This window comes from Polychytrium aggregatum (assembly GCF_025602895.1).
Source record: "Polychytrium aggregatum strain JEL109 chromosome Unknown BJ171scaffold_4, whole genome shotgun sequence".
NCBI classification, from domain to species: domain Eukaryota; kingdom Fungi; phylum Chytridiomycota; class Chytridiomycetes; order Polychytriales; genus Polychytrium; species Polychytrium aggregatum.
In genome coordinates, this window is record NW_026516206.1 from 1125815 (window position 1) to 1150742 (window position 24928).

At 57.5% G+C, this 24928-nt stretch overlaps 10 protein-coding genes across 10 annotated transcripts; 8 read left to right on the forward strand and 2 right to left on the reverse strand.

Moving 5' to 3' along the window:
• The first annotated feature begins 438 nt into the window (after positions 1-438).
• BJ171DRAFT_213038 (uncharacterized protein) lies at positions 439-1396 on the forward strand. Its single transcript, XM_053106394.1, has 2 exons — positions 439-605; positions 695-1396. The coding sequence occupies exon 2, from the start codon at positions 699-701 to the stop codon at positions 1260-1262; it is 564 nt and encodes a 187-aa protein (XP_052970837.1). The 5' UTR covers positions 439-605; positions 695-698; the 3' UTR covers positions 1263-1396.
• Positions 1397-1764: 368 nt separating this feature from the next.
• On the forward strand, positions 1765-2927 carry BJ171DRAFT_489897 (uncharacterized protein). The gene is made up of 2 exons (XM_053109562.1): positions 1765-2009; positions 2447-2927. Exons 1-2 carry the CDS (start codon positions 1834-1836, stop codon positions 2796-2798), a joined length of 528 nt encoding a protein of 175 aa, XP_052970838.1. The 5' UTR covers positions 1765-1833; the 3' UTR covers positions 2799-2927.
• A 130-nt stretch (positions 2928-3057) lies between these two features.
• BJ171DRAFT_489899 (uncharacterized protein) lies at positions 3058-3959 on the forward strand. Its single transcript, XM_053109563.1, has one exon. It carries the CDS (start codon positions 3096-3098, stop codon positions 3666-3668), a length of 573 nt encoding a protein of 190 aa, XP_052970839.1. The 5' UTR covers positions 3058-3095; the 3' UTR covers positions 3669-3959.
• Positions 3960-4164: 205 nt separating this feature from the next.
• On the forward strand, positions 4165-5912 carry BJ171DRAFT_471736 (major facilitator superfamily domain-containing protein; the record flags this gene model as incomplete). The annotated part of the gene is made up of 3 exons (XM_053108620.1): positions 4165-4912; positions 5074-5534; positions 5718-5912. The coding sequence occupies 3 exons, from the start codon at positions 4165-4167 to the stop codon at positions 5910-5912; spliced, it is 1404 nt and encodes a 467-aa protein (XP_052970840.1).
• Positions 5913-6290: 378 nt separating this feature from the next.
• On the forward strand, positions 6291-7598 carry BJ171DRAFT_455249 (nucleophile aminohydrolase). Its single transcript, XM_053108271.1, has 4 exons — positions 6291-6432; positions 6619-6874; positions 7030-7185; positions 7339-7598. Exons 1-4 carry the CDS (start codon positions 6318-6320, stop codon positions 7550-7552), a joined length of 741 nt encoding a protein of 246 aa, XP_052970841.1. The 5' UTR covers positions 6291-6317; the 3' UTR covers positions 7553-7598.
• Positions 7599-8073: 475 nt separating this feature from the next.
• On the forward strand, positions 8074-13328 carry BJ171DRAFT_577844 (P-loop containing nucleoside triphosphate hydrolase protein; the record flags this gene model as incomplete). The annotated part of the gene is made up of 13 exons (XM_053113843.1): positions 8074-8511; positions 8739-9112; positions 9231-9440; positions 9615-10522; positions 10709-10830; positions 10969-11101; positions 11227-11530; positions 11700-11774; positions 11853-12151; positions 12303-12428; positions 12577-12714; positions 12946-13124; positions 13263-13328. The coding sequence occupies 13 exons, from the start codon at positions 8074-8076 to the stop codon at positions 13326-13328; spliced, it is 3372 nt and encodes a 1123-aa protein (XP_052970842.1).
• Positions 13329-13697: 369 nt separating this feature from the next.
• BJ171DRAFT_213059 (uncharacterized protein) lies at positions 13698-15258 on the reverse strand. Its single transcript, XM_053106395.1, has 2 exons — positions 14756-15258; positions 13698-14624 (listed from the first exon to the last, which is right to left on the reverse strand). Exons 1-2 carry the CDS (start codon positions 15147-15149, stop codon positions 13873-13875), a joined length of 1146 nt encoding a protein of 381 aa, XP_052970843.1. The 5' UTR covers positions 15150-15258; the 3' UTR covers positions 13698-13872.
• Positions 15259-15477: 219 nt separating this feature from the next.
• Positions 15478-19715, reverse strand: BJ171DRAFT_489903 (protein SCAI). The gene is made up of 12 exons (XM_053109564.1): positions 19440-19715; positions 18954-19095; positions 18746-18819; positions 18481-18598; positions 18120-18315; positions 17819-17971; positions 17326-17583; positions 16930-17184; positions 16682-16754; positions 16317-16490; positions 15967-16076; positions 15478-15834 (listed from the first exon to the last, which is right to left on the reverse strand). The coding sequence occupies exons 1-12, from the start codon at positions 19507-19509 to the stop codon at positions 15568-15570; spliced, it is 1890 nt and encodes a 629-aa protein (XP_052970844.1). The 5' UTR covers positions 19510-19715; the 3' UTR covers positions 15478-15567.
• Positions 19716-19817: 102 nt separating this feature from the next.
• On the forward strand, positions 19818-21780 carry BJ171DRAFT_489906 (uncharacterized protein). The gene is made up of 5 exons (XM_053109565.1): positions 19818-19955; positions 20318-20519; positions 20888-21167; positions 21509-21557; positions 21625-21780. Exons 1-5 carry the CDS (start codon positions 19920-19922, stop codon positions 21679-21681), a joined length of 624 nt encoding a protein of 207 aa, XP_052970845.1. The 5' UTR covers positions 19818-19919; the 3' UTR covers positions 21682-21780.
• Positions 21781-22182: 402 nt separating this feature from the next.
• Positions 22183-24857, forward strand: BJ171DRAFT_213129 (fragmin A). The gene is made up of 10 exons (XM_053106396.1): positions 22183-22429; positions 22575-22651; positions 22757-22779; positions 22884-22955; positions 23104-23149; positions 23290-23670; positions 23769-23889; positions 24040-24164; positions 24339-24403; positions 24545-24857. The coding sequence occupies exons 1-10, from the start codon at positions 22341-22343 to the stop codon at positions 24641-24643; spliced, it is 1098 nt and encodes a 365-aa protein (XP_052970846.1). The 5' UTR covers positions 22183-22340; the 3' UTR covers positions 24644-24857.
• The last annotated feature ends 71 nt before the right edge of the window (positions 24858-24928 follow it).

Here is a 24928-nt window from a genome sequence, read left to right on the forward strand (position 1 = left end):
ATCCGATCATCAAGAGTGCACCACAGGTGTACAACTCGGGGTATGCATTCACACCGAAGGAGACGGCGATCTACAAGACATATGCCACCCAGCTCGAGGACAAGATCCCGTTTCTGGTCACCTGTGGTCCAACACCCACCTGGGATCCATGTATGATGACACTCACAGGCCACTCGAGCCAAGTGAACTCTGTGGCAATCTCACCCAATGGCAAGATCGTTGTCTCTGGGGGACACGAATCGAGGTCTATTGACCCAGGAGATTGAACTGGAGAACGGTCCAGTATCGTCAATATTCCCCGTCAGTAACTCAAGAGCGTTCTACCTCAAGACAAACACTCGGATCTATTGCTATCAGAGCCAGGGTGCCGAATACTTGTTGCGAGATGAATTGAGAATTGAACATGAATTGCCTGCCCCTGAGATCGTGACAAATTGCCATTCCTTACACGATATTGGGTGGATATGGAGGAGCAGGGGAGATCGATGGCATTCCCTTGCCAATTATCTGTTTCAATTCCCTGAAGACCTTTACGAGGTATCAAGAATCGGGGTTTTCAAATGTGGGGGCCTTTGGTCGTTCAAGAGAAGACTCATAATTTGATTGTGAGTAACTCGCGTTCGTATTTGAGAATGTGGTTGAAATGATTAGTACTTACCTGTGCAAATATTGATACTCCGATTCTCGGTTGTAGCCCAATGACGACCTGCGAGCTAATGAGGGTACTCAGGATCAATCGAGTCCAAGCGATAGCTCATTTGATCGAACTGATAACAAAGACAAGGACTCTCAAGAAAACACATCATTCATGTTTATGGGAAGTGGATTGCAAAACGATATTTAGCACCATGATCGAGAACGGATTCTGCCCATATAAGCAATTGCCTGAAAAAATTGCATTGAGCGAGCCCAACAATCGCACTGATTCCGACAAATTCACAACACCAAGCGAAGTTCCTTCCACCGACAACGACAATAGGTACCAAGAACATTTAGGTGAACCATTTGTGAAGAAGAGTAAACAAGCCATGCTGACCGCCACCATGGGTGGCATGGGCAAGTCTGTCCTCGCCATCCAGATCCTGTTCTTCATGATGGGCATTATGAATGCGAGCAACAAGGAAGACCTCCTCGCCATCAAAGCCGAGACCATCGGCATCAAGCCACAGTACCGCCAGGTCTTCTGGCTCAACTGCTCGACCGAGTCGCTGATTGACTTGGCGGGACTGCTCGACAAGCCTTATCTTCTCGAGCGCGAATGAAAGCCCATTGAAACCCCTTCGACAAAGATCCAAAGCTCTCCACCGAGCAACACGAATACGCAGTGGTTGTCTGTTGGTTGATCGCCACCGCTGTCATTGCCATCGGTCGTGGATGGCAAGTCGGTCTTGGGGAGGGTTTTGCTAATACATCTAGTCGACTCGGTGACCCGTGAACGATCTCTGTCGTGGTGGTGCCGGGGACTGTGCTCAGGCGGCCATTTCATGGGAGTGATCCTGGGGATGCTGTGGATCGAGCCGTGGCATCGTAGAACCGCAAGAAAAACATCGAGGCGTAGTGCTGGGTAGGTTTGCTATTCTCCAAGCCTGGTGCTGGACAGGGGCCTTGGACGAACAAGCTGTTGGAGAAGCAACATCATCGTCCTTCGGTGGTTGTGTCGCTGGGTTTCGGGTCCGAGGTGGCGGTGTCAAGCCTCCGGCACAGCCACCGTGTCCATCCATTTCGTCTTGGCTGGGCTTTTGCCTGTCGTCTCCTCTCCTTCGCCATCATCATCACCACCACCGCTATCGCCCTCGCTCTCGCCCTCGCCCTCACCACCCCGTCCAGCGAGCCATGCACACCTCAGCCATCGTCCTGGGAGCAGCGCTGCTCGGTCTGTCCCAGATCCCTGCCGTGGTCGCAACGCCTGGAGGCTTTGCGGGCAGCGACGCTTTTGGCTCGCCGCTCGAGTCCGTCGACCACGCCGTCTACCTCAAGTCATCCCGGGTCCTCGCCGGAGCGACTGCAAGGTGAGCCTGGCTGCTCCGGAGGGAATGGAGGCGCTTGCTGACCAGTGCTACGGCTACGGCTACGATATGGCATGTGCACATGTTCTGTCGGGGCCAAGTCAGCCTTTTGGATGGGCAGTCGTGCTCTGCTCATGGAAGATCGCTGCGAGGGCCAGCTCCATCTGATGACCAACGATATTCTTCTCCTTCTCAACGCTACGGCTACATATGCAACTGCCGGGTTGGTATTCAACCTCAACCGATGATCGATTGAATGCTGGATCGACGCTTAACGAACGCTCCTTCGCTGATCGCGATCGAACTCGGTCGGACTGAAACTGGACTGGACTCTGTCGGATTGCGCCGAACTGGATGCACACAATCGATGTTGTCAAACCACCTGTGACGGCGACCGCCGCACACGCCACCAAATATCGGGTGATATGTGGATGCTGCAGTGGCAACGAGTTTGACGCTCTCGTCGCCGGTCCCTTCAAGACTAGCGCCAGCACCAACGCACACTTTGCCCGGCTAGTCTCCAAAGTCGACACCTCCAGCGATATACCTCTCATTGGATTCCCCTCTGCCGAACAACGAGTTCCGCACTCGTCCGTCAGCGTGGCGGGCGTCACCGATGGGATCGACAGCACGACGCCGCTCTTTGTCCCGCTCGAGCAGCTCGACTGGAACAGCATTGTCTCGTCGCCCAATGCCGTAGATTTGGCCGTGGCTACCGAGCCGGCTGCGGCTGTTGCGTCCTCCGACACCACCGTTGCCTTCCTCAAGCCATTCTTTGGCTCGTCGCAGTAGCAGCAGCAATAACCGCCCGTAGTCTTGGCATTCACATCGATGCCGCAGTGTCGCAGAGATGCAGTGCTGCAGACATGAACCACATCACCCGCCCCCTCAATCCAAATACACACATTTTTGCTCTTGTCCTTCAGCATGTATATCCCGACCATCGTTGCCCATCCCGCCACGTGGATGCTCACGTGGATACAAAGTGCTCCTGGTTTCTCGGTCGCTTGTCGTCCGTGCTCGTCCTCCGTCCTGCAACAATCGACCGTCATCCTCCATCATCCGTCCATCTGATCACCAACCACCCAAATGCATTCCCTTGCCGCCACTTCGCTGCTCGCCGCCGCACTGCTGGCCGCTCTGCCTGGCACCTTCGCTGGCGTTGCCCCTGCCGACCACCACGCCAACTTTGCCGACTCCTCCGTCGCCTTCCAAGGATCCGTTGTCTCGACCACGCCCTGCGAGTCCCAGATGGCCGTTCGTCTGACTGGCTGCCACAACGCCAAGGTCTCTGTCACTTGCGTCTACTTTGACGACAACACGCCGTCTTCGATCAAGACCGGCGACGTCGTCGACGTGCTCGGGCTCGGATACGGCGCCACAGGCGCCTGCGGCCCCTCGCTCGTCGAACAGGGACAGTCCTATGTCTTTGGTGTCAACCCGCTTCCCTCGCAGTCGCTGGCATTCATCCTGCCAAACATCTGCCAGACACCCTACAAGCTATCGTCTGGGGACGCCGAGGGAGGAGCGGTCGTCGTGGATCCGAGCCGCCTGAGCTCTGCCCTTTTGCTCGTCCAGGACGGCGCCGTGACTCGCAAAACGCCGCTTCTGTCATCGTGCGGAGCCTCTCTGCCCGACGCTGAGGCCCTCGATGCCGAGTAGAAGCGCAAGTCGACGAAGCTCGCCTGTGCGATTCCTGTGGTCTCTTCCCCAACAGCGCTGCCCTTTGTCCTCGCGTTCGTCTTTGCCTCCATCATCAACGACGCTTCAACCCTCGCCTCCATATCCTGCGAATTTCTTTTTTGGTCCTCATCAAGTCGCACTCCCACACCAGCCTGCCGCTGTCTCGAACCCGAATACGATGTTTACTTTTTCTGTTATTGTTTTTCACGCCGTCTTGCCCGTGCCATCGCGCTGCCGAAGCCAAAATACATTACACATGAACTTTTTGAATCCGCATGAGGGTGTGCTTGTGTGGGGACGGGCGGGCGGCTGGGCACTTGTTGTGATTGATGGAAGCAACAATGTTTGTTGGTCCCTGAGTCCGCCAGGGCCATATCATCCATTGTGGCTGGGTCGCCATCCAGATGAAGAGCCTCGGGGCAAGCATCGGTACATCTTCCCATCGTTTCTCGTTTGGACGCTAGCGGCATCGACGATGGCAAACTGCTCAGCAGCGGGCGATATCTCTGCAACAGACAGCAAAATCAGCCTTGATTTCGATGTCAGGCCCACTACAAAGCTCCTGGACTCGGAGGCCAACGACCTCGTCGAGGCCGATGATTCCTCCGGCGGCTTGGCAAGCTCATACGGTGCGGCTGCTTGGTCCTGGAGAAACATACTGCCAACGATCTACTCGGGATGTACAACGGTCGGGCACGCCTTGGGCAGTCTTCTCGTCTACATCACCATCGGCGACTCGGTTGCCCCTGACAAGCGAGGTTTCTATGACAACCTCAACCACGGCATCTTCTCGATTTCGACGGTCCTGGGGCCGATCCTTGGCAGCGCCTTCACCGACAACGAGGCCGGCTGGAGGTGGTACTTTGATGTCATCCTCCCGCTTGCCGGGTTCTCGTTGACGCTCTATTTCTTCGTGGGAAAGTGGGCACCCAAGTACCTCGAGCCCGAGTCGCCGTCTGAGCCGGAGAGCTGGAGTGCCGTCGGCATCTGTATCGCCGTTGCCATGATGCTCTCCGGCCTGACCTACTGGGGCTCCAGCCACATCTGGGACTCGCTGGTGCCCCTGTCGATCCTGCTGGTCGTCGGGATTGTCCTCTGTGTGCTGGTTGTGGCGGTGGGATCGTACTATGCACCTCGCGGTCTGCGGCCCGCCGGCCTGTTTGGGCACTGGAATTTCAATGTCTGCAACTGGATCGGCCTGGCGGCCAGCATGCAGCTCTACGGTAAGCACTTTGCTTGGCTTGGAGGTTTTAAATTCATTCGATGTGTTTCGCCGACCCTGCACTGTCGGTATGTTCTGTGATCATGCACTGTCGGTATGCTCTGTCGGCATGCACTGTGAGCATGCTCAGTTGCCACTAACGCCTCTGTTTCGTTCGGCCAGGCTGCATTTTCTTCATCCCATTCTATCACCGCATTATCTTCAATGAGAGTTCCACCGATGCCGGGCTCAGCCTTTTGCCGTTTGTCGCTGCCTTCAGCATCACATCGGTGGTCACCAGCGCACTGGCATACCAACCCACAAGCGCCTGCAGCTTGGCTCGCCTCGGCTCCGTCCTATTGGCAGGCTCGATGGCCATGCTCATGTACATCGACACCAAGCCCAACCCGCTGCTGGAGAATCTCAGCTTGATATTGTTTGGAATCTCATCCGGACTGATCTACCCCAGTATTCTGGCCATCACCCAGCTGTCGCTGCCGGAGGAATCTTGGACGCAGGCGACCATTGCCCATGCCTTCTTCAAGACGCTCGGCGGCATCTTTGGCCTGGCCCTCTTCCAGGCCACGCTCAAGCAGAGCTTTGAAGACCAGGTACATCAGGATGTCGGGGCGGATATATCCAAGGTGAGTGTACTTTGTGGTAGTCTGTCTGGGATCTGGGCCGAGGGCCGCAGGTCGGTTGGTCAGTCGGCTCGTTGAGAGTCTCTGAGTTTACTGTTCAATAAGTGGGCCTGTCGTTCAGTGAGTGTGTCTATCGTTCAGTGAGTGTGTCTGTCGTTCTGATCTCCCTCTTTTGTCTGCGCACAGTTTGATCCCGTTCACGTATCGACGCTGCCGGATCCGCTGAGGCTGGCGGTGCTCGGGTACTTGGTGGCAGGGTTCCGGGCGGTGTGGGCAACGGCGATGGTCGTCTCGTTGATGGCGGGCTTTGGCTCACTGCTGATGCGTGCCGCTGACGCCCGGGGCACCAAAAAGGTCGACATCCCACTCCTTTCTGAGTAATTTGCAGTCAGCTCCAGTCAATAAAAGCGGGATACGCTGTTGTTTGGCTGATGTGGTCGGTTTGGATTGCAAATGGCCTTGGTGGTCGAAGGCTCTTACACACTACGCTGACACAATGGCAATGAGGGTGTCCCATTTTCTCTGGCCGCAATGTAGACTCTCGTTGATACAGCAGCACAGGCAGAGCGTTCCCATGTCATATCGCCATCGCTCTCGTTCCTGGAGATCAGTCGGCACGTGATGGGGCTGCGTCCCTCCCGGCATCGATGCTCCAGGGTCGGCGGCTCGAGTGTGGCTCGAATGGCTTGACCAGGGTCCGCTGGCTGCTTCTGCAAACGAAAAGCACACCAGGGCATCGTCTGGGCTGCTCTGCGGACGCTCCGCATCTCGCTACTGCTGCCAACCATGTCTGATCGCTACTCGTTCTCCCTGACGACATTCTCGCCCTCGGGCAAGCTGGGCCAGATCGAATACGCCCTCAAGGCCGTTTCCCAAGGCGTTACCAGCATCGGAATCAAAGGTGCGGCGGTGTGTCGGGCTTGCCGCTCATGTGCAGACTTGGGGGGGGGGCTGGAATCGTAGTGCTGCTCTCTCGACGCCAGCGCCGGATTCTGCACCACCGAGGGGGCATGCTGCACGCATCGTGAGTCTCCTGTTTCGGCTGCATCCGTATTCACGCTCCCTCCCTGGATGCTTCTGTCTGCAGCTTCCAATGGCGTCGTGATTGCCACCGAAAAGAAGACCAGCTCCGCTCTGGTGGACCACACCACGGTCGAGAAGGTCTCGCTGATCTCAAAGAACATTGGCATGGTCTACTCGGGCATGGGCCCCGATGCCCGAGTCCTGCTGGATAAGGCCCGAAAATCGGCTCAGGAATACAAGCGGGTCTACATGGAGGAGCCGCCCGTTGCCATCCTGGTCAAGGAGATCGCCGGCATCATGCAGGAGTACACTCAGTCTGGGTAAGAGTCGATCATATGGGAAGCTGTAGGGAAGGATCCAGGCTGTCGACGCAAGATCGTTTGGTTGCGCAGGATCTGGACGGCTGCGCTGACAAGCTGCCTCTGCGATACACGGCTCCAACTTACACTCTCGCGATCTGCGGTTCTTGCTCCAGAGGTGTCCGTCCCTTTGGCGTCTCGCTTCTCATTGCTGGCTACGACCACACCGGAGCAGCCCTGTACCAGGTTGACCCCTCGGGCTCGTACTGGGCCTGGAAGGCCAGTGCCATCGGCAAAAACATGATCAACGCCAAGACCTTCCTCGAGAAGCGGTAGGTCATGGCAGCACGGCTTGCAGATGAGAGTTGGAGACACTTGGCCTGGCGCGGTGGATCCTGATGGCAGATAGTCGTCCGCGGCGCGATATCCGTGCACTGCGGGGGATATGTATGTGCTAATTGGCGCATCGTGGCCCTGGCCCTCAGCTTCACCGAGAACATGGAGATCGAAGACGCTGTCCACACCGCGATCCTGACTCTCAAGGAGAGCTTTGAAGGCGAGATGACCGAATCGAGCATCGAGATTGGAATATCACAGCTGGAAGAGGTCATCAACACACACGGCCAGCGGGAGAAGATTGGCACGTTCCGACGACTGAATCCCTCAGAAGTCCGCGACTACCTTGCCAACATCGCCTGAGTGTGTCTGAAGGGGCAATACATGCAATCCACGCAACTCCACCCAATACTCTGACCGAGTGCCGTCCTCGCCGATTCATTAGTGTCCCCAGGTCGAGACTGCGTGGCTGCCAGCACCGCAGTATTAGCGACCGTGTGCACTGGGGAGTCATGAGCGCGGAGGGGCCATGGGAATCGCCGAATGGTTCATGGTCGGGAGTGGATGGTCCAGACTCGCTTAGCGGGCGAGCCTCCCGCACCCCCTGTTCCCAGCGACAGCCGCACTTTCCTCGCCCCCCGAGGCGCTGGCCCTGCTCCACCCTTCTGCATCTGCGCCTCCGGGCTCATGGCCAATGTCTGTCTGTTTGGCCGGGGTGAGGGACAGCCTGGCGCGGCTGCGCTTCGCCACTTTTTTTTCTTTCTTTGGAGGGCTGATTGATGGACGGCCGATTCGCTGAAAAGGACATCGCTGCCATTGCCAGCCCGGATCTCGCTATCCATCGACTCGACCACTCCCTCCCTCTCTGCGCACACATTACTGCGATGCCCGTGATTACACCCGAGCAGCTCGTCTCGCTCCAGCAAGCTCGGAGCCATATCCGCAACATCTGCATCCTGGCCCATGTCGACCACGGCAAGACGACGCTCTCCGACTGCCTGCTGGCCTCCAATGGCATCATCAGCCCAAAAATGTCGGGCAAGATTCGCTATCTCGACTCGCGGGAGGACGAGCAGGAGCGAGGCATTACCATGAAGTCGTCGGGCATCTCGCTGCTCTTCAAGATCATCAAGCACATCACCCTTGCCGGCACTGTCGATGACGGGACACTATCCCAGTCCAAGACCGAGGAAGACGATTATCTAATCAACCTGATCGACTCGCCCGGACATGTCGACTTTTCATCCGAGGTCTCGACAGCTTCGAGACTATGTGATGGAGCCCTGGTCATTGTCGACACCGTCGAGGGTGTCTGCACACAGGTTAGTATCCCCGTCCCCCATGCTCTGGTTGGGTCCCTGGATTCCCCAGCTCGAATCCTTCAACTCGGATTCTTGCTTGTCCAGCGGCCTGCTGGCAGATTGGATTCCATTCGAACTGCCACACTGTCGTCGCCTGCCTTGCCCCACGGGCATGGAATGTCATCCGGCACTCTCGCTCCGAACGCATCCTGTTCAGCTGCCGTCTGATTCGAGTTGTGATCCTGCAGACCCACACGGTGCTGAAGCAGGCATGGGTTGAAAACGTCAGACCCATCGTTGTGCTCAACAAGATCGACCGGCTCATCACCGAGCTGAAGATGACCCCGACCGAGGCATACATCCACATGAAGAACATCCTGGAACAGGTCAACGCCATCATGGCCGTCTTTTACTCCGAGGACCTGATGCAGGACGATGCCCGAAAGTTCGAGGAGGTCCAGCAAAAGAATGCTGCCCCGACCACCAGCAAAGAGGATGCCGAGGCCCTGGCCAGCGGTCTGGAAGATTGGAATCTCGAGGATCGCGACGACTCCAACATCTACTTCTCTCCGGAGAAGGGCAACGTCATTTTTGGCAGCGCTGTCGACGGCTGGGCATTCAGGTAATGGGGACTGGCCTCGATCTGTACAAGCGCATCTGTACAAGCGCATCTGTGCCGGTCGTGACTGACATTCCCAGCGGCGATTCTCTGCAAAATCTTGGGCTCCCATCGTCCTCAGAATCAACCAGTTTGCCTCCATCTACGCCAACAAGCTTGGCATCAAAGAGTCGCTTCTGCTCAAGGTCCTGTGGGGCGATTTCTACTTGGATCCCAAGACCAAGCGGGTTATTGGCTACAGGTCGCTGAAGGGCCGGTCGCTGAAGCCCATGTTTGTGCAATTTGCGCTCGAGAACATCTGGGCCGTCTACGATGCGGTTTTCAACCAAACGTAGGTTTCTCTGTGGATTGTGGGGGCGGAGGTTCAGGTTTGTGCTGCATGGATATGAGCCAGCCGCGGAGATAGCGTCTTGACGGAGATGAGGTCTGGCCGGACACCTGTTGTGAAACAAATGTCTGGTGGTGTTGGCCAAAGTAACTCATGTGCATCGGCGGTGGCTCTCAGCGACCGCTCCAAGGTCGAAAAGATCGTCAAGGCGCTGAACCTCAAGATCCTACCCCGCGATATGCGAAGCAAGGACAGCAAGATGCTGCTGCAGTCCATCTGTGGCCAGTGGTTGCCACTCTCCAGCTCGGTCCTGGCGGCGGTTGTGGAGCTGCTTCCCTCGCCCCTCGATGCCCAACGAATCAGAATGCCAAAGATTCTCCACCCCGAACGCCACATCTCGGCCGGGAACGATCTGGCCGAGGATGCTGACGCCTCAGAGCTTGACCGTGCTGTCTATCGCTGCGATGCGAGCGCCAACGCCCCCATTGTCGTCTACATCAGCAAGATGTTTTCTGTCCCCGCCAAGGATCTCCCGGTCAACAAGCGCGTCCAGCTTACGGCCGAGGAGATGCGGCTCAGGAAAATGCAGACGCTGCGCATGCGGCAGGAGAGCGAGGGCCAGCATCCCAACCGCAGTCTCTCGACCGAGGAGCTGAGGCTCAAGCGGCTGAGTGCGCTTCAGCTCCAGGGCGAGGGACCGGCTCCTCTGGCCGAGATGGTGACTGCCGTGCCGGCGCCAGAACAACCCAAGAACGATGACCATGAGCACCTGATTGGATTCGCGCGCATCTATTCCGGCACCATCAAGACGGGCCAGACCCTGCATGTTCTTGGGCCCAAATACGATCCCCGGTTTCCGGACAAGTACCGATCCGAGATCATCGTCGAGCAGCTTTATCTGCTGATGGGTCGCGAGCTGCAGCCCCTCGACGAGGTTCCGGCAGGCAACGTCTTTGGCATCGGCGGACTCGACGCCCATGTTTTGAAAACCGCCACGCTGAGCAGCACCCCGGAGTGCCGCAGTCTCGGCGGGCTCCGTGTCGATGCTCCGATCGTGCGTGTCGCCCTGGAGCCCAAGGATCCCAGTAAGTGCCCGCATCGTGCATCTGCAAGTGATGCAGCCAAATGAGCTCCAGGTGTGCACTCGTATCTTCCCTCCCCAAAGAGGCTGGCGACAAGAGACATCCAGCAATCATAGCTCGCTGCATTCGTCGCCTCGATTCTTGGCACTGATGCACTTCGCCACGCCGATGCTGCCGACATCCGAACAGCCCAAATGAACCAACTCCGTGAGGGACTCAAGCTCCTCAATCAAGCTGATCCCTCTGTCGAAGTTGTTTTGCAAGAAACAGGAGAGCACGTCATTCTGACTGCAGGCGAGCTTCACTTGGAGGTGAGATATCTGCCCAGCAAATTAGTCTATGTGCTCGCTCCATAGGCATCGGTTGGGTCGCTGTTGCATCCAAAGGGGCTGCGATCGCACTCGTTCGCCTTTCCTGACCCATGCGACTGCTGTTCGGTCCCGATCCAGCGCTGTCTCAAGGACTTGAAGGAGCGCTTCGCCAAAATCGAAATCCAGTGTTCTCCGCCAATCGTGCCATTCCGCGAGACAATCTCAAAGTTCCCGAGCCTGACAGCAACGACGACGGGCGAAGCCAAAGACGGTAAGCGAGAGTGCTGTATCCAAGGCCGATGATCAGCGTTGGGGCGGCTGATACCGGCTGCCGTGCCCAACAAACTCGATACTCCCCCATGCTGACTGCCCGAGGACACATCCATTTCCACACAGACACAGTCGACACTGATGACGATGAGGCCACAGAGGCCAAACCCCCAGCTGCGCTTCCAACTGGCAGCACCGTTCTCTACACCCGGAACAAGACATGCAAGGTCCATGTGCGCGCTCTCCCGCTGCCTCCGAATGTGGTGCAGTTCCTCATCAAGAGCGAAGCCAGCATCAAGTCGGTGCTCCAATCCGACGACAGCGGCAGCCACATCGACGACCTTCTCAGCAAGCTCAAGGAAGAGTTTGCGATTGCAGAGAAGGAAGGCGACCTTGTCGAGCCCGAGAAGTGGGCCGGTGTTGTGGACCGGTGAGCGCTGTTGTTGCAATCAGTGGCGGGGGTGTCTCAGGATGTCGCGGGATATGAAGATGGAGTGGCGTGCCACCCAATTCAGGTCTATGATCGCTGTCCCTTGTATTGCTGGCGATGCAAAGTTGAGCCGCGGCTTCTTTGATAACCTGACTCTTCGGATCCGCAGATTGTGGGCTTTTGGACCCAAGCGCATCGGCCCAAACATGCTTGTCAACAACATCGCGGGATACGACCGCGCTGTGTAAGTGTGGGCGCTCTCCCGTCTCGGAAAGGAGCCGTGGCCTGCATACTGAACCATGATTGCATGCTTTCCTCGCAGTTGGATCCGCAACGCCAAGGCTAGTGGCCAGTATACCTCGTCCAACAACAATGAGTTGGATCGGGCCTTTGACGACGATGCCCGCGAGAGCCTCGAGGACAGCGAGGACGGCCAACAGGATCGCGAAGGGCAGGACGAAGGTCCTGTCGATGGCGACCACATCCTCGGCGCCAAGGATTTTGACGGCAGCATCAACACAAGCTTTCAGCTGGCCACTCAGGTTGGCCCCATGTGTGCCGAGCCGATCATGGGAGTGTGCTACTTTGTTGAAGAGTTTGAAATCGATGCGGCGGCACAGAGTAAGTGCATCAGCAGCGTTTCCGGCACCGGGCTGTGATGTCAACGCGGGACAAAACGGGGTTCAAAGCCTATTCGCCAATGAATGCGCTGGGGAGCCAACCGGCATCTTGCTCACATCGATATCATGTCGCTGCCTGCCTTGCGACACAGCATCGAAGGTTAGCTCGCTTTCTGGACAGATTCTAGCAACCTTCAAGGATGCTTGCAAGCAAGCCTTTCTGGGATGGTCCCCGCGCCTCATGCTGGCGATGTATTCGTGCGAGCTGCAAGCCCCAGGTATGTTGCGACGAGGTTTATCTCTCGGTGCTGCGGGCAGCCAGGTCAAGATACATCGAGAGACATACAGCCTTTGATCCAGCGATTGGGCAAGCAGCAGCCCCGCCAGTCGACATTGACATGGCTTGTGTTCTGACGGTGTCTCCAGCTGAGGTCCTGGGCAAGGTTTACGCCGTGTTGGCCAAACGACGAGGACGCATCATTTCCGAGGAGATGAAGGACGGCACGCCCTTCTTCAACATCAAGTCGCTTCTTCCTGTCGTCGAGAGTTTCGGATTTAACGATGGTCAGTGTTGTTCAAACAGCATCAGTTGGCCTCTGCGGCCGAACGAGATCCCCACCCCCACGAGCGCGCTGGCAGATAGTACCAGCCAGCATATCACTCGACATATCATTCGACATATCACTCGGCAGCGAGGGCAGCGTACCCTTTGGATGGTGCTGTTTGGCTCTGACCATTTTCCAACTCGATACTCTGTCTCACCCCGACTTGGGTTCGACTCGCTTGATCCACCAGATATTCGAAAGAGAACCAGTGGCGCGGCCAGTCCACAGCTGATTTTCTCAGGCTTTGAAGTCTTGGACCAGGATCCATACTGGGTGCCCACGACCGAGGAGGAGCTGGAAGATCTTGGCGAGAAGGCCGACAGAGAAAACCTGGCCAAGAAATACCTCGAAAACGTCCGGAAACGCAAGGTATGCGGGGCAGGGAGAGTTTGGACGAGTTGGGTTGGATTGTGATGGATTGGACCGGATCGCTCTTTTCTTGCTGCTCTTCATGAGCAACATCACTGACACAGCCAAATGGCTGTGTGCCCTTCACACTCTCTTCAGGGTCTCTTTGTCGAGCGAAAGATCGTCGAGCATGCCGAGAAACAGCAGACACTGAAGAAGAAATAACTCGGCCTTGCTGCAGCGCTCATGGCAGATATCGCATCCTGTCAACGGGACGGCGCCTCCGAAGAGCGCCCACATAATGAAGCGAGCCGCTCTACGATTCCAGTTTTGTGCTGAGCGAGAATATACAGACACACCCTTCACAATGGCCATCCATCGCACTTTGATTTCCGCGCTACTGCCTGTGGAAGGCTGCATCCACCGCCAGTGTGTCCAAGAGCACCACCGCACTACGGGTCAAGAACGGGCGATGGGTCTATGGACGATCGTTGAGGGGCACCACCCAGCAGATTCAAATGGCTCGGGGTCATGAAGCTCCGAGTGTCCGGCACTTGCTGTGTGGGCTATAACCGTGAGCCAATGCTGCTCAGAGCATCCGGCGAGACTGCATAGGTTGCCGATAATGTATCTCTGTCGAGGGATGTTTGTAGCGTCACCGGTTGGACGATGGGGACGAGAGACTTGTTTCCAGCACATTGCTGTTGGCATCATGTGCTTTGAGTCTTTCCTGATGCATTCGGGTTTACCGCGAGTGGAGATGAGGCGCCTATCCAGAGTCATCGCCGGAGAGCTCGTAGCTCCAGGTATCGGCAGGCGAAGGCCGCGACAACTTGGTCCGTACCGTCGAGCCTATGAAGTACGGCGACCTGCCACCGGAGGATGTGGCCGAGCGCCGGATCCTGGATGTCGAAGCTGAAGGGCTGCGAATCGCAGCAGGTTTGGAACGCTCTGCCTCGTCGAGATGGCCTGCCTCCTGGCGATGCTTGCCGGGATAGAGTCGGGTGGGCTGCGTCTGCTTTGGAAACAGTCCCCTGACGCCGACGACATCTCGGTTGGCAAGGTACGTCTTGCGCTTCGGAGGTTCTGGCTTTGGCTTTGGCTCTGGCTCTGGCTCTGGCTCTAGATCATGCGAGAGCCCGTGTGATTCAGGCCCGGCAGGGACTAGGTCTGGATCCGAGGGCGGAGCAGATATCGAGGCCAGCGACTTCTCGTACGGATACCGGTAGTATGCCGTCCACATCCGAACGAATTCGTGGTAGTCCGGATGGTCCCAGGGCGGGGTTGCGTATGGAGAGCGGACGGTCTCAGCCGGCGGCACTGACTTGGATTCACCCCTGAGCCGCTTGAAAGACGGGGTTGCATCCGCATCGGTCTTGGCTGTCGGCCTCCCGCTCCGGGCACTGCGAAGCTTGGTCTCTTGAGGTGGATCAGACATGTCCTCCAGCGACAGGGAAACGCTTCTGCGGTGCTTGGACGACGTCGGCTCCTGCTCCACATCGAGGTCGAACACGGCCTGCGCTGGGAGGCGAGGAAAAGGTGCAAAGGCGTGAGCCCAGAGCAGACCAGACCGGAATGAGCAGGACGGATCGACCAGGGTGTCCTCCGATCGCAGTGAAGATCGAGGCTGCCCGCCGACGTGCCCGACAAACCTGGTGCTCTCGAAGTGCGATCGGGCTGGCGAGTCGGGGAATAGGTATCAAAGCCGCTCTTCAGATCAATGGGACGCTTGCGGGAAGGAGGACGAGGGTCCCAAAGAGCATCGGCGTCGCTGGGCGAGGCATCGCTGGCCGTGTCCGAGAGGTCGATCGAGATGGACGGAGACTTGCGTTGGACCGAGGGCGGTGTGGCCTTGGGCGATGCTCTCGATGGAGATAGCGATACTGGGCGCGGGGATGCCGGACAGCTGGAGTGCGACGGTCTCGAGAGGCTGCCGAATGCCGCACGAATATCGCCGTTCTTGTGGGATCGCTTCTGGCCGGCGTGGTCGAGGTAGAAGGCAAGGGCTGGAGCAACTTTGGCCCGAGGCTTTTTCTCAGGCGGCATGGCCTGCTGGATGCTGGCGATGCCGCAGGATGGACGTTGCGCTGCCGAGCGGGCTCGATGGCGATGCAGGGCGGGCTCGGTGTCGCAGCGCGGGCTTGATGACGTTGCAGGATGGACTTGATATCGGAATGCAAACGGCGAAGCAGTCGAATGTCAGTGCGGTCACGTGTGCCAAGTCGTCTGTCAAATCGATCACACCCCCCACGGCAGCAGCCAGTTCCCACAGGCGGTGCATGCGTACTTGGGCGATGTGCATGTCCAAGCCCTAGTCCATCACGGATGCACTACAAGAGCCACCGCTTGCTATCAATCGGGACGACGGGCATGCCTCGTGTGTTCGCAGCGTAGTATATTGTACATGGGTGGGCGGGACTCGGGGATCAGCGCCGTTTCGCGCAGCTCGAGCCTGGCCGCCCGCTCACGCTGCCTCTTCCGCAGGGGTTGCGGATACTGCTTCTTCGTTGCCCGAGCTCGGTGCCGGGGCGGTGCTGGTGCCGGGGGCTGCCCCGGGCGTGGCCGTTCCGCTGCTGCTGTTGGCAGGCGCCTGGGCAGCAGCAGGCGCGGCCGAATTGAAGGTATAGAAACTTGTGACCTCGGCCATGTTGACGAGCTCCTGGATCTTGTTCACGATCTCGGGAGCCGACGAGAACGAGGGCGGGAGCGCGGGGTAGCTTGCAGGCAGATGCTGGGCGTGCAAATCTGTGTTAGCGTCGTCTGTTTATCGGGGGGCAGGTCGATACGGGCCGAAGGAGCAGAGGCAAGTCGAGGGCAGCACCGATCGGTCCCTGGACCAAGATTGAAGAGACGCAAGCAGTACCTTGCTCTCCTTGAAAGCGTTGTGGCAATGCAGGATTGCATCGCAGAGAACAAAGCGAATAATCAGCTGTCGCAAAAAGTCGTCCTGCATGAACCGCTTGACAGATTTGTCTGTCGACCGTGGCGGTTCATGTGGCCACCATTGGGGGTTGAGTCGGGTTTGATTCGGCAGCGGGGGAAATGGTTTGAAGGTCAAAAGGGAGTTGGGGTTGAGGATTGAGTGACTGCGTCAGCGACATCGCCAAGGCAAGCAGCAAATGGCAGCCCCACGCCGCGCAGATCCTCTCTGGATAGTGCAGCTGACCACACATTTGCGTGGGCGATAGCAACGACTGGCCAAGGACATCATACCCAGGTTCTGGTTGGCATCCAAGAGGTCCGAGATCTCCCTCTCAATGCTGGTCATGTGGGCCACGCATTTCTGCCAAGTGTTCGTGGAGATCTCGTTCGTGTCCGAGATGAAGACAAAAGCCTTGACGGGAGAGTGGAGGAAGAGCGTAAAGAGGCTTCCGATAAGGGTGGTATCTTGTTGTGGTTGGAGGCGGCGGCGCCGCAGCGTCGAGGATGGTAGCGGTTGCGGAGTATATTGTTAACATCGGCAGTGGTGCGGTGGCCTGTGCACGTCCACGATAACAGACAAGATCGTGCACTCAAACAGCAATCTACACATACACACACACGCAGGGATGCAATCCGTGCTACAGAGGGTAAGATACCTTTGATGGTGGTGGGGTACTCGGTCGGACTCAAAAGACACATCAAGTTCTGGTTGAAAACCTTTGGGAAGTTCTGGAGGTGCAGGGACAGATCCGAAACGCGCAGAGCATTAGCCTTGCTCGTACTTGGCATGTGCCAGTTCGGTCCACTCGGGTTTATCAGGATATCACAAATGCGAGACTTCCAGCCCTGAGGCGCTCGCTCCTATCCAACACCAAAGGGCACCGCATCGATTCAGATGACCCACCTTGAAGGCAGTGCTGTTGGTGCTGTCGATGATCAGGAACAGGGGTTTCCGAGTAAACGGGACCAGATCGTGCGGATGCAGGCAGTGCACGAGCGAGGTCTGATCCGATTCGCTCTTCTCATTGCCCTTGCGTGCGTAGTTGACGGCAGTGGCAACGCCTCCGGTGTAGCTCGAGTCGGTTTGCTCTGGCTTTGCGGAGCGCTTGCAGCCGTTGGCCGAGATGTACAGCAACATGGCCGAGTTGTCGGAGATGTCCTGCGGATGGCGCATCAGTTCAGATATTAGGCCAAAGAGGAGGTTGACATGGGATGCGCCGTCAGCCCTGCACTTGACGGCGGGGAAGACCAAAGGCGTATGCAACCAGAGGCAGCTGAGGGACAGTGGAGACACTGGTACCTTAAAAGCCGTGGCAATGTACAGCAGAAGCTGCGAGATGGTGGGGCGGTAGAGCAGATATTTGTGTGGATTCGTTCTCCTGGTGGCCGATTTGTCGCTGGTGCGATCGCCGCCATCGTCGTTTGCGTTGGTCTCCTCGCTTTTGACGACGACGTCGGCGCCCATGGTTCGCTGGACTCCAATGAGGCTCGTAGCAGGCTCTCGCTCGAGCGACTGAAGGATGCGATACATGTCGAGGGTGAGCTCGGAAAACTTGATCTAGTCGGCGAGGGAGGGCAATGAAGATCGATTAGCATCAGTCGACATGGCGCCAGGCTGATGGGCTCTGCTGAATCGCTGGAGCAATCCAATCTCTCGCTCGTGCGCTTCGGTCCATCCATCGTTGGAGCGATCCGATCCATGACATGGCATGGATCGCCGTTTCAACGGCCAAGAGATTGAGGATCATCGGGTATTCGTCTCTGAGGGCCGAGTGCGATGGTTTGCAGCCCACCTGGTTCTGGTAGTTTCCGACCAAGATGGCTTCCTGGAGCTTCAGTTTCGGCTGGCCGTCCTTGTCGACGCGTAGGGTGCGCTCAAGCTGCAGGCGGTTGGTGACGGACAAAACGTTGCCCTCAAAGTCGACCGGAGACAGCTTCTTTTCAGCCTGGGAGGGACCGACAAGCAGGTCAGACCCTCGCATGATAAAATGAGCAGATCACGACGACATGGGTGCAGAAGCCGGTCGCCGGTGATGGCTCCAGTGGAAGCAAAACAACACGACTCGACGACCAAAGAGAAACCTGCAGACGCACCTCCAAGAACGTCGTGATCTCACTCAAGACGACGCTCCATTCGGCAGTGTCGTTGGGCTTGAAGCTCTTGGTGTAGTCGTCGACCAGCAGGGTCAATTCGTCCATCAGCTTGTTGATGACTGCATTCTTGTTGAGCAGCAGACAGACAACGATGAATCGGGCAAAGTATCGCAGCTTCTTGATGACCAAGCCGGTGCTGTTTGGCAGCAAATCCCATGGTTAGTCTGCGTCGCCAAAAGTCCGATGTCGATCTGGTTGGGTGCGCGCCGAAGACAGGGAGGCAAGGGCGTTTCTGGGCACCAATATCAATGCCAGTCGAGTTGCTGCGAGCTACCGAGGGGGAAAGGGAAGGATTCTCTACTTTTTGGTCTCCATGACATCCCGGAAGTACTGACGCTCGCGAATGGCGTCATAGAAGATGAAGGACTCGAGTAGATAGTTGGTTTCACTCGTGCGTAGATAGTAGTGATAGTAGAGCTCTGGACGACCGCGAGGAGGAGAGGGATGAAGCAGGATTTGTCAGAAGTGAGGCTGAGAGCGTCGGCAACTTGGGCTGTTTCGTTTCGTTTCGTTCCGTTCATGAATCCAAGGCGACTGGCGGTCCAAGCAGAGAGCGGCAGACTTACGCCCAATCTTTGAGGCGATCTCGCCAATCTCCCAGCGCTTGAGGCCGTAACTCTCGGACGATTCAAGAACCGCTCTGGAGACCAGGGATAGAGAGGTCGATCAGCGTTTGGGCTGGAGAAGGACAGACAAGCAGACATTGGCCGAGGACAAGCCCCATGGCCGCTTTGAGCGAGAAGGATGATTGTCGTTCAGCCGAGACAAGCCAACCTGTGCTGCTGCTGGAACTTCCAGAGCTTGGTGTAAACCTCGAAGGTGCGCTGGAAATAGGGCTGCCAGTTCCGCCCGGTGGGCGGCAGGTCTCTCAGGCCAGCAAACAGCTGCTGGGACTTTTCGAGGAGATACTGGAACTCTGGAGGCCGCCATTGTCGATATGGCGACGATATGGCGACGATATGGCGATGATATGGCGATGATATGGAGCGACCGCGATGTGCGATACATGCGAAATGCCGGCCGAGACGAGCGATGGTGGCAGCAAGAGAGGGCAAACAGACAGTGAGCATGCTGCGAACATGGCCCTGGTCGGAGACGAAAGCCGCAGCCAGGGTCTGTGGATGACTTTGATGGTGCCAACCCGAATGGTGCGTTGTCGCAACGGCTGGACGATATGCTCGGAGAACATTGTATCGCATTGCCTCGCGGAGACGGAGGCGACAGAACGACGACTGGGTCGCCGACAGAGGCCTGTCTTACCCTCGACGATTTTGTTGCTCGAGGGCTGGACGGGCTGCGCCAGATCGGCATCGAGGTGCGGGATGTCCATGCTGGAGGCTTGACTTGGGCAGGACGCAGGAGCAAGCGGTGGAGAAGGTTATGGCCGACTGCGGTGCGGGACAAGGACGGGTCCGATGGCAAGACGGCGCGGGGAGGCGGAGGTGGGATGCGCAGAGCGGATGCGGATATGGATGTTGGATGTTGGATGTGGGGGGGGGTGGACGGGCGATGGGTGTTTTTGCGGGTCGGGTGGGATGCGGCCGAGAGGCCAAGCGAGACGAGGGCGAGGATGGAGCGCGAGGGGTGCCTGGGGGCGAGCGAGAGTCCGGCAGGCGGCGCACAACAAGCAGCGGATATCGGGTGAGGTGATTGGGTGATTGGCCGGCCAGGGTGGATGGACATGTGGATGCAACGATGCGAAGATCTTGATGGGAGCGGCGACGGACGGTGATCAGGACGATGGACGGTGATTACGATGGTGGTCGGTTGGAGTTGGTGAGTGTTTGTTGGAGTTGGTGAATCGGTGTCGAACAAAGTATGAAAAATCCGACATCATTTGCGGCGGTATGGCCAGTACTACTGCAAACCTGATGGCAGACATTGCTGCAAACCTGATTGCGGACATTGCTGCAGACTACAGCTGCCGATGCACATCAATGGCGACGACTCGGTCGCTCTGGGGTGCCGATGCGGTCTCGGCCGAGCCCAAGTGCGATCTGGGTCGCTGTCGACCGAAAGCCGTCGCCCGACTCTTGGATCCCATCTGACAATCCACCAAAGCACTCTGCCATTGCAATCGACACTGGCATCCTATATTCACAAACATCATATATTCACAAACATCCTATATTCACAAGCATCCTATATTCACAAGCATCCTATATTCACAAGCATCGGATATCCACTGTCCTCAATCCGCAATCACCCACATCCTTGGCCACTCCCAGCCCGAAACAGACCCGATGCAGACCCCCAGTATCGGCGACCCCACCGCCTGGTCCTTCGCAACCCCGCCTGCTGTCCTCGCCGACGACCCAGCCGTCCCGCTGCTGCCCACAGGTCCGCCATCGCTTGCAATATCCGGCATCGCCCGGCCCGCCACAAGCTCGCTCGCTGGGCGACGGTTTTCTCTTGCGCCAGCGACCTCTTGTGCCTGGGTCCAACTGTTGCTGCCCATGCTTGGCTTCTCCGATATCGTCGTCGTCTGTGTCCTGGTCATCTTGATCCTGGCATCCGCCGTCCCCTAGCTCCCCTTCATTTGCACCTCCCGACTTCCGGGTCGTCCGTCTGCATCAACTGCATTATCCACTCTCCAGTCTCCATCATCCGTCCAATCGCTGCAGCTCGACTCCCTAATCCCCTCATCCAATCATCTCTTCCTCGCTCGCTCTCCCTTCCGTCCTGTCGCCTCGGGTCGATCTGCACAGCCGAGAGAAAGAAGCGGCCTTACACCAAACGACAGAGCAGCACCTCGGGAACCCCAACTCCAACCTCCAAGCGCCTCAAGACCGAAGACGGATCACTAGACCCGCATCTGGACGCTCGATCAATGGCCCCGACGCCGACAAAACCAAAGTCCAAGGACACCCCCCGAGGCGGCCGCAAGTCCAAGATCACCCTCGAACGTGAGCACGCCAACGCCTTTATTCAGAGAAAGATCATGATCCTCAAGATCCAATACCAGCACATCCGAATGGAGAACGAGCTGTGAGTGAGGAGTGCCGGGAAGGCAGCATTGCAGATGCCTCTTTGTGGTTTCTGCAGTAGCCGCAGCTTTCACTCCTCGTGCTTCTGATATCCGATGTGCGATATCTTGTGTGGTTTCCCGGGTGGTTCCTGAGTGGTTTCCTTGGTGGTTTCCTGGGTGCCATCCCACGACTTTGGAATGCCCAGCCCTTTTGTCGTATTTATCGCCAAAGCATGCTCAACTCTCTCGTTCTAACAATGTTTCCCTCCTTCTTTCCTACCTCCCCCGTCCCTCGATCCTACCTCCCTCCTTGCATCCAACTCTGCCCCCATCGCGCCAAACGCTCAACCGCATGCATCAGCTTGGAGGACGAGTATCTGGCTGCCCGGAGGCTCGAGCGAAATCTCAAGGTGAGTCGACCAACGTCTGCCGCCCGTCGCTTGGCTTGCGGCTGACTGTGTGCTGTCTCGGCTTCAGATCGAAAAGAACATCATCCTCGATAACCTGATGCAGCAAAAGAAAAAGCCCAAATAACACACCCAGTTCCCTCAGCGCGGCCTGCTGCTGCTCACGGCGCTCCGCCATGCACATCTCAATAGAATCGTTTATATCCGAGCTTGCGTCGCTGCGGGCATGGTGTTGTCTGCTTGCCGCATGGCGATTTGTCCCGCCGCTCCGCCCTGGTCTGGCGATCGGGCTGGTCGTCATTGTATGGCGACCATCCACCCGCGCCAGCCACCGAAACTCAAATGCTCCAGCCGCCCGCCCGGCTGCCTCGCTCCCCTCATCGCTCCATCGCCTCCTCTGTCTGCCGGTCCGTTTTCTGTCTATCTACTCCCGCCACTATGAGTGCCATCTCTACCTTTGTCCACCACTTCTTGAAGCAAAAGAAGGTCGACTGGAAGGACACCAACGTTGCCCTGATCGGCTCGGATGTGGGTGGCCCGCTTGTCCTTGGGCTTGACTTCCAGGGTCGAAACAACCGCCCGCTGGCTCGGCCCGACTCGGCTTGCGTGCTGTGAGGCCCTCCTGCCAGCCGGCGGCGTTCCCTGGCCTGTTTCCGTTCTCTTGACTGTTGTCAGGACTGCAGACTAACAGGGCGCTGCTCATCGCTTGTTTGACTCATGAACGGCTGCTCTCCTGTCGTGGCTATCGCCCCTGTCCATCATCGCGGCGTTTCCGTTCCGTTGTGAATGCTTGGCTCCATCGTCCAGCTCGACAAGAAGGCCCGTCTCGATGCCAGCAACCACGAACGAGCCTGGGATGGCGTTGGCCAGAAAGTGTATGTTGTCATCCCTTGGCCGGCTGTTGGTTATCGCCCTTGGTTTGCGTCATGGAGCACACTAACACGCAGGATCAACTCACTCGCTCGTGGCCAATCTCGGGCACTCCTCTGTCTGTGGATGCACTCGTTGTTGTCTCATCAGCGAACTCCGTATCTGGAGAATCAAGCAGTTCGAGGTTGTTCCCGTCCCTGCGAATGAATACGGCCAGTTCTACTCTGGTGAGTTTGGCTGCAGCCCTCTCTGCAACGCTTCCGACGGCCTCTGCTTGGAGACAATGCATCTCGTAGCTCCCACCGATCTGACGACTGACTTGTCTCGACCAGGTGATTCTTACATCATCCTCAACGTAAGCTGCCGTCGATGCATCCACGGTGCCAGTGCTTGTTTCACTGTCCTCTGTCTACTGACCTTTGTACCCGGCTCGATGCGGCATGTTTTGCTTGATTGCAGACCTGGAAGGACCCCAACGGCCCTCAGCTGCACTACGACGTCCACTTTTGGTTGGGCTTGAGCACCACCCAGGTACGGTTTCAGGGTCTGCGTCTCGCTCCTTGGCTGGCCCGGCCTGCTGCTTGCCATATACTTTGGAGTCCAGTCCCCGCAAAGGGGAGAGGGGATCGGCTGCCTCAACAACATATCCTGACTGTGTTGGGTTGTTTGTCATATCCAGGATGAGGCTGGCACTGCTGCCTACAAGACTGTCGAGCTCGATGACCGTGAGTTCATGGCTGTCGAGAGCTGTGTTTCGTGGTGGTGGCTTGGGTTCCGCCGTCTGGTTTTACTGTGTACAAAGAATGTAAACTGTATGTCGTTCGCCAGCACTCACGGCATCTCCATTTCTGTTGCGCACTCGCAGATCTCGGCACCCTCCCCATCCAGCACCGCGAGGTTGAGGGCTACGAGTCCGACCTCTTCCGCTCGTACTTCAAGGTCATTCGGATCCTCGATGGCGGCTTCGAGACGGGCTTCCACCATGTCCAGGTCAAGGACTATACTCCACGCCTGCTGCACTTCCACGGCCCCGATCGCGGCGGCCTGAAGGGCAACGTCGTCCTGACCCAGGTCCCGCTCAGCTACAAGAGCCTGAACTCGGGCGATACCTTCATCCTGGACAAGGGCCTGGTCCTCATCCAGTGGAACGGCAGCGCCTCCAGCCCTGCCGAGCGTGTTCGTGCAGCCCAGATCTGCCGCCAGCTGGACGACGAGCGAAACGGTCAGGCCAAGGTCATCGTCTTTGGTAAGCGAGCAGCGCTCTGCTTTCATTCGGCAAGCCCTGTGACCTCGGCGGCGGCGACTGCCGATGATTCTTCTTACTCACTTGTCCCTGTGATCCAGAGGAGAGCGACAACGACGCTTCGGAGTTCTGGGAGGGCATCGGTGGACGCGGACCCATCAAGAGTGCTTCGGAGGCCTACGTCCAGGGCACCGAGCCGTCGTTCACCAAGGTTCTGTACAGGTGAGACACTGCGAGTTGTCGACGACAGGCTCGAGTGTGCAAGCCATTATGGACACCGCGGTACATATGGGCCATCTCTAACGGATCGCATTGCGGTCCTTCTCTTTGTCTGTCCTTCTGCTCCTGGTATACCCGGCAATCCGACCGGAGTATCTCCAGACTCAGCGAGCCCGCCGCCGGCAACCTCAAGTTCAGCAAGGTCGCCGAGGGCACCGCCGTCCAGCGAGGTCTCCTCAACTCGGGCGACGTCTTCATCTACGACGACGGATCCCATGGTGAGCTTGCCTGGTCGAGTGTTCATGTCAGGGCCGAGCTCGTGGGTGGATGATTGCTATCGGCAGTCGAGTTTGTCGAGTGCAGGCTGTGGACGATCCGAGTGCCGGGTTCCCCGTCGATGCTTATGCGCTGCTTTCTGACATGCTCGTTGCTATGACTCGATCGATATCCAGTGTGGGCCTGGATCGGCAAACACGCCAGCGCCAACGAACGTCGCCAGGCCATGTCCTACGCCCTGGTGAGTCCATCTGCAGTCGATACCGGTTCTGGCATTGCGGCCCTGTCCAAACAGGGCTCTGTTTCACTCGGACCAACGGTTGTGCGGACCGCATCGACCGGACTGACACTTTCCCTGGCCCTTGCCATTTCTGCGGTCCAGGACTACATCAACCAAAATGCCCGCCCCATCTACCTCACCGTTTCCCGTGTTATCGAAGGCTCCGAGGGCAGCCACTTCTTCGAGGCTCTTGCCAAGTGAACAAATGGTCCGTCGCCGCAAGCAAAATGCTGGTCGGCGGTCGCCCCTGGCCAGCGTTGATGGGCCTGCCTTGCCCCCGATGCCCAGGAATTGCGCCTCGGTGTCTCCACTCTCCTTTCCATCGTCGATCTCCCACAATCTACGCCACAAATATGAGCAATGCATTCATCCATTCGGCCTGAGACCAGACAGAGGATTAACCTGTGCTCCTCGATGGCCATCGTCACATGGATGTGATTGTGAGTGGCAGCGCCAGTGCTCCTGGTTCAACAAGCTAGGTTGTAT

Coding starts and splice junctions, on each gene's coding strand:
- BJ171DRAFT_489906 (XM_053109565.1), top strand. CDS start 19,920: ATGGACGGTGATTACGATGGTGGTCGGTTGGAGTTG. Junction 20,520..20,887: donor CGTCCCGCTGCTGCCCACAG/GTCCGCCATCGC, acceptor CGATCTGCACAG/CCGAGAGAAAGAAGCGGCCT. Junction 21,168..21,508: donor ATCCGAATGGAGAACGAGCT/GTGAGTGAGGAG, acceptor CGCATGCATCAG/CTTGGAGGACGAGTATCTGG.
- BJ171DRAFT_489899 (XM_053109563.1), top strand. CDS start 3,096: ATGCATTCCCTTGCCGCCACTTCGCTGCTCGCCGCCGCACTGCTGGCC.
- BJ171DRAFT_213129 (XM_053106396.1), top strand. CDS start 22,341: ATGCTTGGCTCCATCGTCCAGCTCGACAAGAAGGCCCGTCTCGATGCC. Junction 22,652..22,756: donor ATACGGCCAGTTCTACTCTG/GTGAGTTTGGCT, acceptor TGTCTCGACCAG/GTGATTCTTACATCATCCTC. Junction 23,890..24,039: donor TTCACCAAGGTTCTGTACAG/GTGAGACACTGC, acceptor ATCCGACCGGAG/TATCTCCAGACTCAGCGAGC.
- BJ171DRAFT_489903 (XM_053109564.1), bottom strand. CDS start 19,509: ATGGACATCCCGCACCTCGATGCCGATCTGGCGCAGCCCGTCCAGCCC. Junction 18,316..18,480: donor GATGTCATGGAGACCAAAAA/GTAGAGAATCCT, acceptor GCTGCCAAACAG/CACCGGCTTGGTCATCAAGA. Junction 17,972..18,119: donor AGATCACGACGTTCTTGGAG/GTGCGTCTGCAG, acceptor GGTCCCTCCCAG/GCTGAAAAGAAGCTGTCTCC.
- BJ171DRAFT_213059 (XM_053106395.1), bottom strand. CDS start 15,149: ATGCCGCCTGAGAAAAAGCCTCGGGCCAAAGTTGCTCCAGCCCTTGCC. Junction 14,625..14,755: donor TCGCACTTCGAGAGCACCAG/GTTTGTCGGGCA, acceptor CTCGCCTCCCAG/CGCAGGCCGTGTTCGACCTC.
- BJ171DRAFT_455249 (XM_053108271.1), top strand. CDS start 6,318: ATGTCTGATCGCTACTCGTTCTCCCTGACGACATTCTCGCCCTCGGGC. Junction 6,433..6,618: donor TACCAGCATCGGAATCAAAG/GTGCGGCGGTGT, acceptor TTCTGTCTGCAG/CTTCCAATGGCGTCGTGATT. Junction 6,875..7,029: donor CAGGAGTACACTCAGTCTGG/GTAAGAGTCGAT, acceptor TTCTTGCTCCAG/AGGTGTCCGTCCCTTTGGCG.
- BJ171DRAFT_213038 (XM_053106394.1), top strand. CDS start 699: ATGACGACCTGCGAGCTAATGAGGGTACTCAGGATCAATCGAGTCCAA.
- BJ171DRAFT_489897 (XM_053109562.1), top strand. CDS start 1,834: ATGCACACCTCAGCCATCGTCCTGGGAGCAGCGCTGCTCGGTCTGTCC. Junction 2,010..2,446: donor CTCGCCGGAGCGACTGCAAG/GTGAGCCTGGCT, acceptor TGGATGCTGCAG/TGGCAACGAGTTTGACGCTC.